The sequence below is a fragment of the Strigops habroptila genome, chromosome 1 (genome assembly GCF_004027225.2).
Source record: "Strigops habroptila isolate Jane chromosome 1, bStrHab1.2.pri, whole genome shotgun sequence".
Lineage (NCBI taxonomy): Eukaryota > Metazoa > Chordata > Aves > Psittaciformes > Psittacidae > Strigops > Strigops habroptila.
The window spans coordinates 9,387,612-9,404,251 of NC_044277.2; the positions used below are offsets into that span (position 1 = coordinate 9,387,612).

Below are 16,640 nucleotides of genomic sequence, written 5' to 3' on the forward strand. Positions count from 1 at the left end.
TCTTCAGTATATATTTGTTATGGTAATTGTAAGAAACTTTGCTTTTAATGAGAAAAGGTTATTGCCAAGAGAGTAATGGAACTCCTTTTGATCTTTTTGTGGGATTTTGTTAGATGTTTTATGGATAAATGTGTCACAGCTGCATTTAAAACCATATCAGTGTGTCCTTAATGATACCTTTTTATGTACACTTGCAAAAATTAAAAGTTAACTTTGGGCCCGATCTATTTCAATGGAAATTCAGAATTGGCTCCAGTTTGGTGAAAGATACAATCTAGTTATCACTTTAGACAATTTAAATGTAATGAAGACTGGAAGACATTTAGTAAGAATTGATTCAGTCATCTTAGTTGCTTTTTGAAGCCAATGTCATACATGCAAGGTTGTACAGAATTCTGTTATGATGTTTTGTTACTTGATGAGAAAAGGCACCAGTGTGCCCAAAAGAGTCATTTTTGTCTTGTTCCTAGTCGTGTTGTTAGAAAAGGGAATCGTTTTACTAGCTATGGGGGCTATACAATTTATGTTCAAGGAACATGTTTTTTAAATAAAATAATAATTCTTGTTTTAAATTATTTGCTTTCTCTTCCCTCTATTGCTTTTGCCTTTCGTGATCGAAGTCTAGGAGAGTAAGTCAATGTTTTAATGAACTTTGGGGGATTCTTTTTTTTGCTGTTGTGCTTATAACAAGTTAATGCATTTCACTCAATTGTTTCACTAGATCAGGCCAAAAGATGTTTCAGTTGACTTCATGCACTAAAACTCATGAGTTATATGCATATTTTTTAATTGGGTAAAAAGCCCCAGCGTTTCGTTTTGGTTTATAGATGTATGTTTCTGTGCATATGCATGCTATATTCTGTTGCTTTCTTTTTGAAGTTTTATCTTAGTCTTTTACTCTTTCATTATAAGACTATACACTATTCCTGAATTTTTAAAAGTCATTCTGAGATGAATATTTGCAATTAAACTGTACTTCAACTGCCTAGTGAAGTAACTGAATCTTGAACCTGCAGTCAGTTCATGATCACATGATGTAAAAGCAAGCTCTCCTATGGACGTAAAACATGCAGTAGGAGTTCTCTCTTTTAATCTTTATGAATTTGTGAAGTTGTGGTAGAGAAGAGAAATCAATTAAAACAGGCTTAAAGGTTAGGAAAACTTACTGTGCGTATCAGGAAGTGTTAATGGTGTTTTTCCCTTTTTTAGGATTCACAGAGCAGGCAAGGAGGATATAGTATGCATCAGCTGCAGGGGAATAAGGAATACGGCAGTGAGAAGAAAGGTTATCTTTTAAAGAAGAGTGATGGGTATGTTCTTGGAGCGCATTGTATGTAGTGAGAATTCTTACTATGTTTCTGCACTGATTTCTATTGTTTCCTACTGTGGGTGCTACTGTGTAATGCTCCTAATGTGCCACATGTGCCACAATGTGCCCCAAGTACTCAAGAATTTCACAGTTCAAATCTGAACGCAGATCCAAGTTTAATATGGTAAATGCAAAAGGCATGTCTAGCAATCATAAAAACCAAAGTCAGATTAAAAAGAAAGCTGTTGTCTTTATGAGTCTCTGAAAAGTGATTAAGACCTGTCATAAATCTCCAAGTTGCTTTTAGTGAGGCATTTATTAAAATTTTGACTGTATCTGTTTGTTTCTCAAGGCTAATCTTCCCCAAATGTTAATGGGGACTAACACGTGTTTTGAAGTCATGTCTAGTTACTGAATTTGTTGTTGATGTTCTTCTGTAGGTTAAGGAAAGTGTGGCAAAGAAGAAAGTGCACTGTTAAAAACGGAATTCTTACCATATCACATGCAACGGTAAGTTAGTTTTATACCTTTTAATTAAAATAATAAATTAACATTATCTTTCCCAGTGAATCTGATGGTGTAATCTACTATTACAAAAAATATTCCATTTCTGCTTCTGACTGTTGAAGTTCTGTCGATTGTCAGAAGACAGACTTATGGAAGTACTATTACACTTGCTCTGTTGAATTCTTTCCTAGTTGTCTGCTGCTGACCACTAGTGGGAACTTCAGGTTAAATGGAGCAGTACATCTGTTCTTGCTGCACCTTTCAGATAAGGGATGAGATTCAGCTGAATAGAGTGAAGTGGCTGCAGTGCAGCTGCCTGCATCAGAGCAAGATCTTGTAGACTCCTCTCCCAGCCACTGGAGAGCTGCTCAATGCAGTCAGAGGAGTCTGGGTAGATTTGGTCAGATGTCTTGTTATAAACTCAGTTCTGGCTGTTGGCTGTGCTGGAAGACCAATAACTAGCTCATACACAGATGTCATAAATGTTTTATTCCTACTAGGATGTTAACTATTTAAAGCATGTTAATGCCTATACATTCATTTTGTAAAAGAAATTAAAATAGTTCAACTAATCAAAGTGAGAAAATGAGACTAAAGGCTGGTTTGAAGTTAATTTCAAAACTTCATGTGGGCTGCATGAAGTGAACTCTTCTTTAGCCTTCTAAAATGTCTTCAATTATTTCCCCCACTGCTGTAGCTTATAACAGTTGATTTAATACTTGCTGTAATGAAAAATTGCATAAGAGTTTTACCATTGTTTTATGAAATAAAATTAAACCTTCAGTATTAGCATATTCTAAATTAAGGTTTATTCCTTTAATCCCTCTCAAATAGTCAGGAAGAGCTGCCATGAAGATTTTAGGCTTGTTTAGATTTAGCAATCTGTCCAATCTGCTAGGCCAAGTCAGACAAAAGCCATGCTGGTCTCAAGTGTTTTGAGGGTGTCCATGTATGCATGCCCACATTTTAAATTAATATCGTACATACCTGCTCCCAGAAAAGAAAAATAATCCTAAATCAAGACATTTTAAAAGTAAAATAAATTTTCTTTTCAGTCCAACAGGCAACCAGCTAAACTGAATTTATTGACCTGCCAGGTGAAGCCAAATGCTGAAGATAAGAAGTCTTTTGATCTAATATCACGTATGTAGCAATTTTAGTGCTGTCTTGCACTGTTATTGCCAAATGTGTCATTGCCAAAAATGTCATCACAAGATAGTTTGAGTATAAATAAGGCTATAGTTCAAAATTCAGGTCTGTATCCAGATACATGCAGTGCTTCACGAGTGTGCAGAGCTCTAGTTTTGGAGATGGGTTCAATGGACAAATGAATAAAGAACATTTTGTGTGTGTGTGATATAAATACTGTTCATTTGTGACAAGGTTTTGCTTTAAAAGGGCAATATTTGACTCATGCTTATTTTTCTTAATATTTCTAAACATAAGACTTTTGAAATATGTACATAAATTAGAATTCACTATTCCATCTTTCTCTGCTTTTTTTTCCCTTAGAATTGTTTTCCACAGCTATGAATAAAGTCTTAATGTTGCTGCTTAATAGCAATTGCTCTTCAAGGCTTTAGTTGCCAAGTAGGTTTTAGTAACCTACTAAATATGTAGATATTTTAGAATTTATCATGTGCCAAATGAAAATACGTATTTATTCATTTCAGATAACAGAACATACCACTTTCAAGCAGAAGATGAACAGGAATACGTAGCGTAAGAACACTTCTGTTTTTTCAAGTTTGTTTTGCCAATAGGGCCGTATAGAAATCCCACCTAACAGTGGAAATACATTTCTCAGTTAATCGTAGAATCATAGAATAGTTAGGGTTGGAAAGGACCTTAAGATCATCTGGTTCCAACCCCCAGCAATGCAGTAGTGCCTACTGTTGTGAAGCTGTAAATATAAACTATTTTGTGTCCCACTACAGGGTTCTTTGAAAACCTTGTAACACTAAAAGCAGAACAAAACCAAAACCCAACCAACCAAAACCTCATTTAGATCGTGTATCCTGCCAGCACGTGGTTCATGTGCAGTTGCTTGGCATGATACAGTAGATCAGGTTATTAGGGTGCAAATGAAATGTTTTTTAATTGTTCTTAAACCTTCTGTGTCAACCTCTTTTGCAGTTCTTTCTTTTCCTCCTGATCTTACTTTTTCCTTTAAATTAAAAATAGTAAATAGATAAAAGATCTTCATATAATACATAGAAAATATTTACAGGTGATGCATCTTTTGTACAGGAGGCCTAGAAATAAACAGACCTCTGAGATTTGTGTACTTTGGAATCCAGTAAATTGCTTCGTTAATGCGTATTTCCAACCAGATTATTCCCTTTAAAACAATCTTTCTTCCTGCTGGATCAGAACTACTTCCTGTCTGAGAACCATGTACTACTTTTTTTCCTCCTGAATATTTCTCTCTGTGTCAGCAAACATGAGTTATGCAGGAAGTTACAATCTAAGGCTCATCACATGACAGTTCCAGTGAAGAGGGCAGCAAACCTGAGCCTTCCAGGCTGCCTCATTCTTCAGGACCTGTTGTCCTCTTTTATTACATGTCTATATTCTAATGGAAGATTTTGTTGCTCCACGTGTATTTTAGAGGAGCCGGGAATGCCTGTAAGGTATTTCAGTTGTTTGGTAGTGTTGGGAGGCAATGGCATTGACAGCTCAGTGTTGGGAGACATGGGTAAAATGAGGAGGCTTGGGAACTGACATGCAGCTATTCGCTTCCAGAGTCTCCCACAGCTTTATGTTGGCTCTTAGAGTGTCAGGCTGACCTGCTAGTCATGCTTAGTGCATTCATTCTGGAACTTAATTAGTCCAGTAATGTTCTCAGTCAAGAAGAAAACACTGTTATTTCTGATCACTAATGCACTTGATGAGTCATAAGGTTTTGTGTCTCTGCCATAAATTACTTTTTACTAATTTGTTGGTGAAAAAGGTCAAGGGTTTTGTTCATTTGTTTCAACACATGAGCAAGGTGGGGTAAATACATTAGTGACAGAGTTCTTCTGATTGGCAGGTCAATCAGTTCAGTTGAGCTCTCTGTTGGACTGTTTTGAAATTCCAGGCTGGGTTTGTTTCCCGTTAAAAGCATAGTTTCCATTTGTTTACCACTGAAGTCTGGTTTATCACTTCAAAGTCCAGTGGCTGAGAAAATGACTTGAACTGGAATACAGAATCATAGAATATCTCAAGTTGGAAGGGACCCATAAGAATCATGAAGTCCAACTCCTTGCTCCTCATAGGACTACCTAAAACTAAACCATATAACTGAGAGCATCATCTGGATGGTCCTTGAGCTCTGACAGGCTTGGTGGTGTGACCATGTCCCTGGGGGCCTGTTCCAGTGACCGGCCACACTCTCGGTGAAGAACCTTTTCCTAATGTCCCATCTGAACTTCCCCTCATGCAGCTTCATCCCATTTCTTAGTGTCCTACCCCTGGTCACCAGAAAAAGAAGATCAGCCCCTCCGCTCCGCAGCCATTGTGAGGAAGGGGTAGGCTGTGATGAGGGCACCCCTCAGCCTTCTCTTCTCCAAGCTGAACAAGTGACCTCAGCTGCTCCACCTAACTCTTGCCCTGGGGCCGTTCACCATCTTGGTTGCCCTTCTCTGGACACTCTCTGCTAGTTTTATATCCTCCTTATACTGAGGCACCCAAAACTGCACACAGTACTCGAGGTGGGGCCGCACCAGTGCAGTGCACAGTGGAGTGTAGCATCTTAATGCTGATGCAAGTTTTAAAAAGTTTTATTTGGCTAAAGAGACATTATTTGCATCCAACTGTTGGGATACATGCAAACAAACTAAGTGTATTTTGCCCACATTGGCGCTGTAAGCCACCATCAAAAAGGTATTGTAAATCTACTCCGACAAGTGTTCTGTTTCAGAAGATTATTTAAGTGACCCAAATAATGGTATCTACTTTGAGATGCACAGAGAAACTTACTTTTTTGTTTTTCTTTAGGAAAACTTCTGCAGTATCTTTAGTAAATTGAAGTTCATGATCCAGAATGGCTTTAAGGTGTTGATGAAAAGCTACTATATAACCAAATGTTCTGTTTTTGTTGTGCAACCACTGAGTGGTCCTAAATTGCTTTATTATCTAAGGTGTCATGTGAACAGCACCCTTTGACTTCCAATCTTACTGATTTGAGTGTTCTGCAGGATTTATGTGATATAGCTCCTCGGTTATAGTTGTCATCCTCTTGTTCCAATTTTCACTTGACTTGTATATATGTACCTCACTGTCAACTGTTTCTTTTCCATCTTGTGTTTTGTCCACCCAGTTTGAGTGCTGCCTCTGTTCTGTCTTTTTTCCTTTGTGCACCAATTGATTTTCAAATTATAGAATCATAGAATCAGTTTCCTTCCATAAATCTAAATAGAGAGAAAAGCAAGATGCATTTATACTCCAGTTTAACTGACCTTACATTTTCCTAGTGAGCATTTTAAACTGCTTCCTTAAATAGCTTCTCAAACTACTTAAATATAAAACTAATAATGATTTTAAAAAGCAGATGGTTTGAAATACAACTCGGTGAAGTCTATGTTCTGTTACAGGTTTATTACTGCTTCCCCTCAAACATTGCCTTGAGTTCAGTGCATTTCTTGATTATTTTTTAATTTCTTATTTTTATCCAGCCAGCTGTCTGTTGACCTTTACTGCTTGACTGCCTTTAAAGTCTCAGTGGATTTTATTAGTTTCTCTAATAGATAAAGTACAGTGTATGCAGGGGAGAGGGAGGAGGTATGTCTATGTGTGTGCATGTATATATATTTATGTGTATATTATGAGAAACGTAACCTCAGATGTCTAAAACAGCCAGATTATTTTTTAACATATACAATAATAGATGTTTTCTGCTTTTTGGTAATTGAATATTTGATATTGGATATTTGATAATTGTGGATAGGGCCAAACATGCTCCAGGCAAAACCTTTTGGTTCTTTTCTACTCTCTTTTCGAAGCGCAAGAGTATCTTGATATATGTAGGTAACGCTTGGAATATAAACAAAGGTATTCCAAATTCCTGCTGTGAAGAAACACATCTAACTTCACTACAGTGTTCAGCAACAGTCTTCAGACATTTTTTACGTTAGGAATACCGAAGGAATGGGGAGGTCTTGATACTGTCTGTTGCATCTTCCATACAAAAAAGTTGTTTCTGAATATTTGAAAAATGTTATGCTATTCTTGTTCTCTTTATGCGTTTACCTGGAAATAACAATGTTGCAGTAGTGATTGTCAGAAGAGGCATAGTTTTATACTGCAAACTAAAATAACTGTTAGACTGATTGTTGTGATTGGTGGGGAGGGAAATGAGGAGCTTTTATTGGCATAGAAATACTGGACTAATCCACCCAAAACTAATGAATACTTCTGTCTCCTTCATTGGATCCAGAAGTCACCCATGATGCCAGATTTTTGTTTAGCTTCATGGTTTTCTTCCACACTGGGGATCTCCAGCAAACAGAATGCCTTAAAGGATCATAAGACTGCAGAGATCCGGAAAGAGAAGTGTAGTAACAGACTGGACAACGTATCTTACTGTATTAGGTAGAAGACAAAGGGGTTCTGTAAGACATGAGTAAATTTTAAACTATTTGAAGAACACTACAAAGTATTCATAGAATCACGGAATGGTTTGGGTTAGAGGAGACCTTAAAGATCATCTAGTTCCAACCTCCTGCCATGGGCAGGGACACCTTCCACTAGACCACGTTGCTCAAGGCCTCATCCAACTTGGCCTTGGTATTACCAGAAGTTTTTTGACTGTTACCTTGACACTGGTGGTGGTGTGAAATAAAGCAAATACCTTTTTAAAACAGGAAGGAAAAAAGGAGACTTGTACAGATAAGTAAAAGAACAGCAGCAGCCATAAAGCAGTCTATAAAAACTATTGACATTGAATTAATAGGTTTACTGATTTGAATTGTTTGGTTTGATTGTACAGCCTGCCAGAAGATGACCAACTGGGGACTTGTGTTAATGGCACCAGTCATTAAGAATGTGTCTGTTACAGTGCTTGTGTTCAATGGGCCTTGCTGCTGCTGTCGGGGCTGGGCTGACACCGCAGTGCCTCTTGCTTTGGCTGTCCCACCGATGGCACCAATGCCGCGCAGCCTTGGCCACGCCTGAGGAAACACAACCAAAATGTTACTGCTCTTACAGTTCAGAAACCCATCATATGGAAATCTGTATCAGACTAACAGCTGGCTCAGTCATGTTGTGTTTATTTTAATGGCATCTAATATATTTTTGATTGTTACCGCATAGTTGAGTTTTATTCAAATTCTGCCTTTTTAACAAACTAATCAAACTGTAACCCTGAAAGAAATTGTCGACGAATGTTGGAATAAATGTTGTCTGTCTGAGTTTAATGATTATTTTACTCCGTTTGTTTAACCAAACATTACTACAATATTAGAAGCAAGACACGGCTGCCTCTGAGTTTTTAATAACATTGGATGTCATCAGAAAAATTGCAGAAGAATGCCATCTAGTGTGGGTTCTCGTATGTTATCGTATAACTAGAGAGACATAATGGCAATACATTGTTTTCAGTATATAAACTATGGGGCAGATTTGTTTTTAATTTTTTCAATTTCTATTTTTAAGGTTGATTTTTTTAATTTTTTAAGCATTTTCTTGTAAGTCCAACTTCCCAGCTTATTCCCTGCCCATTAAGTTTACAAAAGGTATGCATATGAATTTGCTATATACAGTGCCTATATACCGGTTTAAGCTCTGAATCTGTATTGCAAGCTTGTATATATGAATTTCTCTCTGAAATCCTTTAAAGTTTATCTTTGCATTATTATTATTTCAATGAGAAATTATGCATGTCAATCTGAAGTCCTTTCGGTTTGTTTAGATGACCGCAGCCATTTTAGCCCTTTTCAGCAGATTGGTGGTTGCAGATGATTGGGATATTGTAAACAGGAAATGTGAGGACATTGCCAATTTAACATATTCCTATGTAAAAAATGTGTATTTGCAGTAGATCTAAACCCATCTGAAATCACTGTACCTGGGGGGATTTCTTTTTTTAACTTGTTCTTTTACAAAGGCAACACTGCATCTGCAGCGTTTGTCCTTAGTGTCACTGCTTTCCCCTCTTTACTTCGACCGGGAGGGCAGCAGCCCCTGAGAGGGACTTTTTTGGTTGGTTTTCAATTGATGCATTATTGTATAAACAAAACCTTGCAGAGTGGTTGGGGGCAGGGGAAGCCATTGCCTGAAATATCATGGAAGAGTCGATTTGCTGCAGCCAGCAGTTGCTCTTAAAATTTTCTGTTGGCTCTCAGTATTGTTACTGCCTCGTCATGTTCCCTTCCTTACCCATTTGTTGCCATGGCAGTTTTCATTAACTTGGTCATTACAGTCTGACTCTGAGTGCGCTGAGACCTGCATTTTGAAAGGCAACTAGCCATCAGCACATTAAAAATGTGCTTGCTGTCTCCTTTGTGAAGAGAGGTGCACACTGGAGAGAGTGGTGGTTGCAATTTTCTCCTTTAGTAATGGGATAGATTTCAGGAAGATCTTGGGCATCTACTTTTAAAGTAGTTAAATTTACAGGAGCTTAATGGCACCCTTTCTCTTCCACAGCTTCTGCTTATGTGAGGAACTTGAGAACTGTGCTGCTTCGGCTTTAAATTGTTCACCAAAGGGATTTTCGAATTAAGACTTTTTCTCTTTGTCTTTTCTCATTCTTACTTTTTCTCAAATCTTTCCTTTCCACCTCTCATTTTCCCCCCACTCAGTCTCTCCCACAGTACAATCCTTCCCTATATTCCCACTAATATTTTGTTCCTGGCAAGCTTTCTATGGTTTATAGATTAACTTGTATTTGCAAATGCGGATCTTCATTAAGGTCTTTATCTTGTGCTAGATGGATATCAGTATTGACTAACAGCAAAGAAGAAGCATTAAATATGGCATTCCGTGGAGAGCAGAGCACAGGGGAGAACAGTTTAGAGGATCTGACAAAAGCCATTATTGATGACATACAGAGATTACCCGGAAATGAAGTCTGTTGTGATTGTGGCTCACCAGGTATCTCAATTTGTTAATGTCATCAACTTCTTGTTGGAAGCAAAGTAATTTCTTTAAAGGAGTGTTTGTAGAGTGCAAACTAATTTTCTAAAAGTGATGTGTTGATCAGTCCTCAACCTGTTTTTAAAAGAACAGATACACCTTTCATACATTAGTTCCATTTAATTCACTAAAATATTTTTGTATGTTGTCTGTGCTTACTTCCAGCAGTTCAAGCCCCTCTGGAGTTTGAACTGTTCTTGTTGCACTGTCTTTAGATGCTTGTTGCACTTGAACGGAAGTTGCTTGGCATCACTGATCCTGTGCATGCTACTAGGTAGAAGTGAGTAATGCTTAGACAATGATTGTGGAAAAATTGACCTGGCCAGGATCTTACTCTGAGGTTTTATCTTGGCATGAGACTACTGGAACTGCAGTATCAAAAATATTCAGTCTTGTGCAAAGAATGAGACCCAGACTTGGAATCCTGTCGGGTAATATCTTCAGAAGTTCAGAGTTACAGGTCAGTTACATGCCACTTAAAGCTTGAAAGGAGTCAAATCATCATAGTACTACTGAATTGATACGGTAGTTGGCAGCTGCTACAGCTTTCACGTCTAAAGAGAAGGTAATGTTCCTTTGGAACTGAGTAGATAGCATCTTCAGGATACATACTTACTGATACAGAACTGATCCAAACAAATACCTGGATAAAAAATACAAAGTGGAATATAATTCTGTCAAATCCTGGAATTGGTTCATTCAATTATTCCATGATGTAAGGCTACAGAAATTTAGGATTACAGTTCTCACTCATCTTTTAATTTATAATGAAGTTTTAAGCTTCAGTCCTGCACCCCAGCTTGCTGCTTTAAAACTCTTGACTTAATGCTTTGTCAGTTACTATTTAAGACAAGAGATTAATTTGAAAACATGTATGTGTATGAAATATGTCTGGAGTTTTTTGTTTTCCTTAAAAACTGGTCTTGCTTCTTAGGTAGCATTCATAGTGTAAGATCTCATATTACATGCAGATCTCCTACATGACAGCAATATTTTTTTGTCCTGGACTAGCCAGCATTACTTAAATGTTCTACAACATAGTACTATTTTACATATTGGAAAACGCTATAGTTAATCTTTTATGAAGAAAAACTATTTAGAGTTTAAGAAGTAAAGATTAAAACTTTGTTGCCAACAGTGGCATTTAGGAGATCTGTTCCTTTTAAAAACAGGAAACAAAAGCCTGACTTTCTAGAAGAAACAAATTCTAAACATATTCAAATACAGTCATTCAGTATGGATTTGTAAGTCTAAATTTAGTGCTTTTGGGACTGTCCTTAAATCTGAAAAACTTAATTCGAAGTTTTTCAGATTTGTGGTTAAATTTGCACTGCGGCTTGGAGAAAAATATGGAATATTTTTAGTTTATTTCCATTTATTAAAGCATTAAATAAGGAATCATTTCGAATTCATTGGGATTTCTTGCCACCATTGAAAACCTTTTCTTGGATTAAATACTTTGGTTTTCAATTCTACAGATCCGACATGGCTATCAACTAACTTGGGCATTTTAACCTGCATTGAGTGTTCTGGAATTCACAGAGAAATGGGTGTCCATATTTCTCGAATCCAGTCTTTGGAATTAGACAAATTAGGAACGTCTGAACTCTTGGTAAGTTCCTTTAATTTGGATTATTTTTATTCTTTTCTAGTCAGATGTTCTGTACGTGGGTACCATTCAGGTGTCATTCAGGTGTATAATTTACTGTTAAATTTTTTCAGGGTAAGGGGTTTTGCAGAATGTTGTCTTTGCATTGTTGTATCTATCTTACAGGAGGGTTTTTACTCTTATGTGTTATTGATGCTTTTGACCATCTGTCACATGTTACTTTCTGGAGGTTTTGCAAAATCAATAGTGACATTAGTGCCATCAGAATTTTGACTCTCATTAGCTGATCTTGACCCTAAATCAGGGCAGCACAAAATCTCATGTAATTAAAGAAAATGAAAGCTAATTTAACTTGACAAGTGAGAATGACCATTGCTAATCTTGACAGAAAAATGTTGAGTGAATCTTTTAATTTGATGGGAGAAACCCTGTAACATTAAAGTTACTCAAGGAATCAATGTGGCTACTAAAACTAAAGCAAAACCAAACCCAAACAAACACGAAACAAGAAACAAAGAAAGAAAAAACACAGTTACAGCAGGTTTCTCTCCTCACCTGTGTTTGGTGTGTGAGAAGACACTTGTCACAGAAATTTTGTATGGGAAACTTGAGAGAAGGCAGTTCTGGATTTGTGCGTGGTTTAACATTAGCACATTATATGTGCTATAAAACAAAATACATTAGATGTATTTTTGAAATCTTGAGTTGTCTTCAAAGTTAGTCATTTAAATCGAATTTTACTAAGTGTGACTTTGCAAAAGTAACTTCCTGATTAGTGTACCAGAACTGTTTCACTGTTCATGCCGCTAGTTCCTCATTCTGTTCTTGTATTGGAGGCAGATTGTCTTCAAATACGACTGATTAGCAGTGGCTGTGAAGCCTATTGAGCAAGTACTGGGGTGATAGGATTCACACTTAAAAATACTTTTTAATTCTTTTATATTTAAGTGTAATCATTGTGCTTTGATTTTACAATTCTGTGTGTTCCATCTTTTATCAGTAGTGTGGAAAACCCACATTAATAGTCCAGGTTGTGGTATATTTGATTTTGTTTTTCTTATTGCAGCTGGCCAAGAATGTAGGAAATACTAGTTTTAATGATATTATGGAAGGGAATTTACCTAGTCCTTCACCTAAACCCACTCCATCAAGTGATATGTAAGTTTGGAATCTTTAAATTCTTTAAGTTTACTGTGGAATGTATATATGATGTAAAATGTCTTAAACAGTAACCAAGCCAGAGGGGGACTGGGAGAGCAGAAGACTGGGATTTTTCACTCCACCTATGGGGTTTCTTTTTTGTCATGCAGTCACATTTTAGCTACCACAGCTTCTTGGTGTAGAAAACTTTGAAGTTTGGGTTTCAAGATTCATTAGTTTGAATCTTGAAAGTTTTTGAGTTTTGTAGCATACCCTCAGGTGATAGGCAATGGGACGAAATGATACTAGCTTCAGGTACTGTCTTGAGATGGAGACGAGCTTTTTCTTCCTTTCCCTGGTGTTGGAGTTGCACAGAGAGCAGAACAGATGTGGTTTTGCCACAGAAGGCCTTTTAATCTATTATGCTGTTTTCTAACTTACTCAGTTGTTTTTTTTTTAATCCTGTTGTTAGCGTCTTATTCATGCTTATCCTTTTTTTAACAGGTAGATACATTTCCATGAGAAATTACATTTCAGGCTTTGTTTTTTCTTTGGTCTTAGTCCTCAGAGTCAGAGTAATTTTTATGTGTAACAAGAAGGCAGGATAAAATTGACTATGTACCTTGGTTTGGGCCTGTTTGCAAGAAAGACGTGCATTATGATAATAAATAACACAGTCTTTATCAATAGTTTTCTTCCCTTTTCAGCTCCTGCATTAGGCAAGATGAGTTTAAATTTAAGTCATTGACCCATTTTTCTAAGTGTTTCTAAACCAAGCTCTATTTTCACACCCCACAGGACTGCACGTAAAGAATTTATCACTGCTAAATATGTAGATCATAAGTTCTCTAGGAAGACTTGCGCATCTGCAGCAGCTAAACTGAGTGAATTACTTGAGGCTGTCAAATCCAGGGATTTACTTGCACTAATTCAAGTCTATGCAGAGGGGGTAGAGCTAATGGAGCCACTGTTAGAGCCTGGACAGGTAAGCTTATCAGGTAAACAAAGCAGAGTGTTTTAAACAATGTGTGTTTGTAAAATGTCTGGGACTGGGGCTGCTCTCTTAGATGCTAAAACAAGAGAAATGATGGATTAAAATGGTAGGGGTTTTCTTCCTTTCCTTAATGTGGCATGGAAAAGAAGACTTCTCTCTTGTCATCAATTCCTCTAAAGGAGTGTGAAATACAATAGTAGTATCATACTGTTCTAGGTGCAACTGTTATGCTGAATAGGACCTGTTCTGCAGTGTGTTTCTTTAGGAAAGAGAGGGCTTGACTTGATAACCCTGGCTCACCCGATACCACAGACAGTGTCATATCTGCTTTTCAAGTAGATGCTGAAGGAACACATTATTGACTGTACATAAGTCTCTGTTCCTCTGTATGAGGAAAGTAAATACGATGCCTTCACAGCTTCTGATGAAACATTTACAGAAGTACAGTTTCTTTCAACCAGGAAGACAGAGTTACTTATTTTTTTAATAAACTTCTGGATACTTGATCCTCTTTCTAAAGTCAGTAACAGGTTTTTGGAAAAAACAGTCCAGGCTGACCTGAAGTATCCATGTAGAAAAGAGCACCACAATGTGTAACATTTTCATAGCCAATTGCTGCTGTGTAACCAGTTGGTCAGCAATGTCTTCTCCCATTACTTTTGAACACAACTTGGAGAGATCTCAGAGAATGCTTTCACCAAGTTCTGTGAAAACAGCTACCTTGGCAAAGGGCAGAGCGCCTGTCTGTGTCGAGTGGAGGGAGTAACTTCTATATAGTCTCAGCACTTGAAATATCACAGAGTGCTTATCATGGAACCACATTACAAATTCTCTATCTACAAGGTGAACTTTCTATATTTATCATCCATAGCAGTTACCACAGAATTAGCTCCTTAGCATTTCTCAGCTGGTACAGTCAGTGATACCTAGAAAGGTGTGAGCACCAACTGAACTGGTGTCTGCGGTTAGGACATTTATGCAGCATTCTCCACTGTAAATTCTCTGATGTTTAATAAGTCTTTTTATTTAAAGTTGTGATTTTAAGTATGTGTGCTGTAATATAATTTTTTTAATGCTGCTTTTGATCGGTAGGAGTTAATGAGATCCGGTTTTAGATTAATTTCTCATGCAACTTTTAAACTGAATTAAACAGAACTTAGATTGTCATTTAAATGCTTGTGTTATATGTATAGAAAATAAAGTGTGATTCTGTTTAAATTCATGAGGAGAAGCCCTATATCTGGGGAGGAACAACCCCATGCACCAGTATATGCTGGGCACTACCCAGCTGGGAAGCAGCTTGGCAGAAAAAGACCTGGGAGTCCTGGTAGACACCAAGCTGACATGAGACAACAGTGTGCTTGTGTGGCAAGGGAAGCCAATGGTATCCCAGGCTGCACTAGATAAAGTAGTGCCAGCAGGTTGAGGGAAGTGATCCTTCCCCTCTACTCAGTGCTGGGTGAGGCCATAGTTGGAGTACCGGGTCCAGTTCTGGGCTCTCCAGTACTAGACAAACTTGGATGTAATGAAGAGAACACAACAAAAGGCCACAAAGATGTTTAGAGCACCTGATGTATGAGAAAAGGCTGAGAGATCTGGACTTTTCAGCCTGCAGAAGAGAAGGCTCAGGGAGATCTCATCAATGTATATAAATACCTGAGGGGAAGGGGCAAAGAAGACAGAGCCAGGCTCTTTTCAGTGGTGCCCAGTGACAGGACCAGAGGCAGTGGGCACAGTCTGAAACACAGGAGGTTCCCTCTGAACATGAGGAAACATTTTTTCTTATTGTGGGGGTGATCAAGCGCTGGCACGAGTTGCCCAGGGAGGTTGTGGAGTCCCCAGTCTTGGAGATGCTCAAAAAGCCATTTGGACATGGTTCTGGGCAACTGGCTCTAGGTGGCCCTGCTTGGGGAGGGAGATGGGACCAGATGTCCTCCACAGGTCCCTTCCAGCTTGAACCATTCTGTGGTTCTGTAAGGGATTTAATATATATAGGTCTGTGATTTTGGAGGGGATTTTCACAGGTTTTGTAGGAAATAGTATTGTTGGGTATGCTTGGTGCTCACCAAGGTGTCATAAAGCAACAAGTACTGTAAACTCACTCATTATTCCTTGACAGGATCCCTTGCAGTTACTAGTAGCTAAAATGGTTAAAGGTTCTTCAGGATTGTTCCTTCCAGCTGGGAAAAAGAGAAGACTGGTTTTGAGAAACCTGTGATGTCAAAGTGTGATGCTGTTTCCTTTGAAGCACATGGTGTCTTCTAGAGATCAGAAAGGCAATAGTTATTTTCGTCATAATTTCCTAATAATATTTTTCCTTTGGAAGAATTGTAAAAGGGTGATTGACATATATCTCAGTAGGTCTGATATTATAAGCTTTGCAGAAATAAGACACAAAAATCTAACTTGTATTTGTGTGTGTTTAGGAGCCAGGTGAAACAGCACTTCATTTAGCAGTCCGGACTGCTGACCAAACCTCTCTCCATCTGGTTGACTTCCTTGTACAAAACTGGTATGGATTGATCCATTTTCATTAAATTATGTATGAAAAATGTAAATGTTCAAAGCTATCCGTGCAGTGCTTTGGACAGTGTTTGCTTATCACTTACATTCTGCTTAGATACTGAGTGGAAGTTTCAAAAGAGCATTTTGAGTTGACCCTTATGCTCCTAATGAGGAGAGAGAGGGAAAGAAGTGTAGATTAAAAACATGGAAAGTGGTTATAAAAATAGGATGAATGGAAAAACTGTGTAGAGCAAAAGAGATCATTGATTTATAACACTGTGAAACAGTGCAGATGAATAGTTCAGGTAAAGGAGAGGTGACAAAGTAAACATTCTAAATACAGGACACATGCAAAAAAATTGTAAGAGTAGAAAACAAGGATATGTCTCATAAAATTATGAGTAGAAGCTAGATTGTCTTTGAAAAAGGTGTTGTAATAGTTAATAAAGTTAATAATAGTT

The 16,640-nt window shown here is 37.6% G+C and overlaps 1 protein-coding gene across 5 annotated transcripts in view; it reads left to right on the top strand.

The window, feature by feature from the left end:
* ASAP1 (ArfGAP with SH3 domain, ankyrin repeat and PH domain 1) overlaps nucleotides 1-16,640 on the top strand; it is a 150,739-nt gene that overhangs the window by 99,297 nt on the left and 34,802 nt on the right. For 3 of the 5 annotated variants that reach the window (XM_030477165.1, XM_030477181.1, XM_030477190.1), the window contains 10 exons: nucleotides 621-629; nucleotides 1,210-1,310; nucleotides 1,750-1,819; nucleotides 2,872-2,959; nucleotides 3,490-3,538; nucleotides 9,726-9,889; nucleotides 11,410-11,543; nucleotides 12,607-12,698; nucleotides 13,479-13,665; nucleotides 16,101-16,186. In XM_030477165.1, the coding sequence (XP_030333025.1) occupies nucleotides 621-629; nucleotides 1,210-1,310; nucleotides 1,750-1,819; nucleotides 2,872-2,959; nucleotides 3,490-3,538; nucleotides 9,726-9,889; nucleotides 11,410-11,543; nucleotides 12,607-12,698; nucleotides 13,479-13,665; nucleotides 16,101-16,186 (980 nt within the window). The remainder of the gene's footprint in view (nucleotides 1-620; nucleotides 630-1,209; nucleotides 1,311-1,749; nucleotides 1,820-2,871; nucleotides 2,960-3,489; nucleotides 3,539-9,725; nucleotides 9,890-11,409; nucleotides 11,544-12,606; nucleotides 12,699-13,478; nucleotides 13,666-16,100; nucleotides 16,187-16,640) is intronic. The other 2 variants (XM_030477173.1, XM_030477199.1) reach the window with 1 other exon arrangement.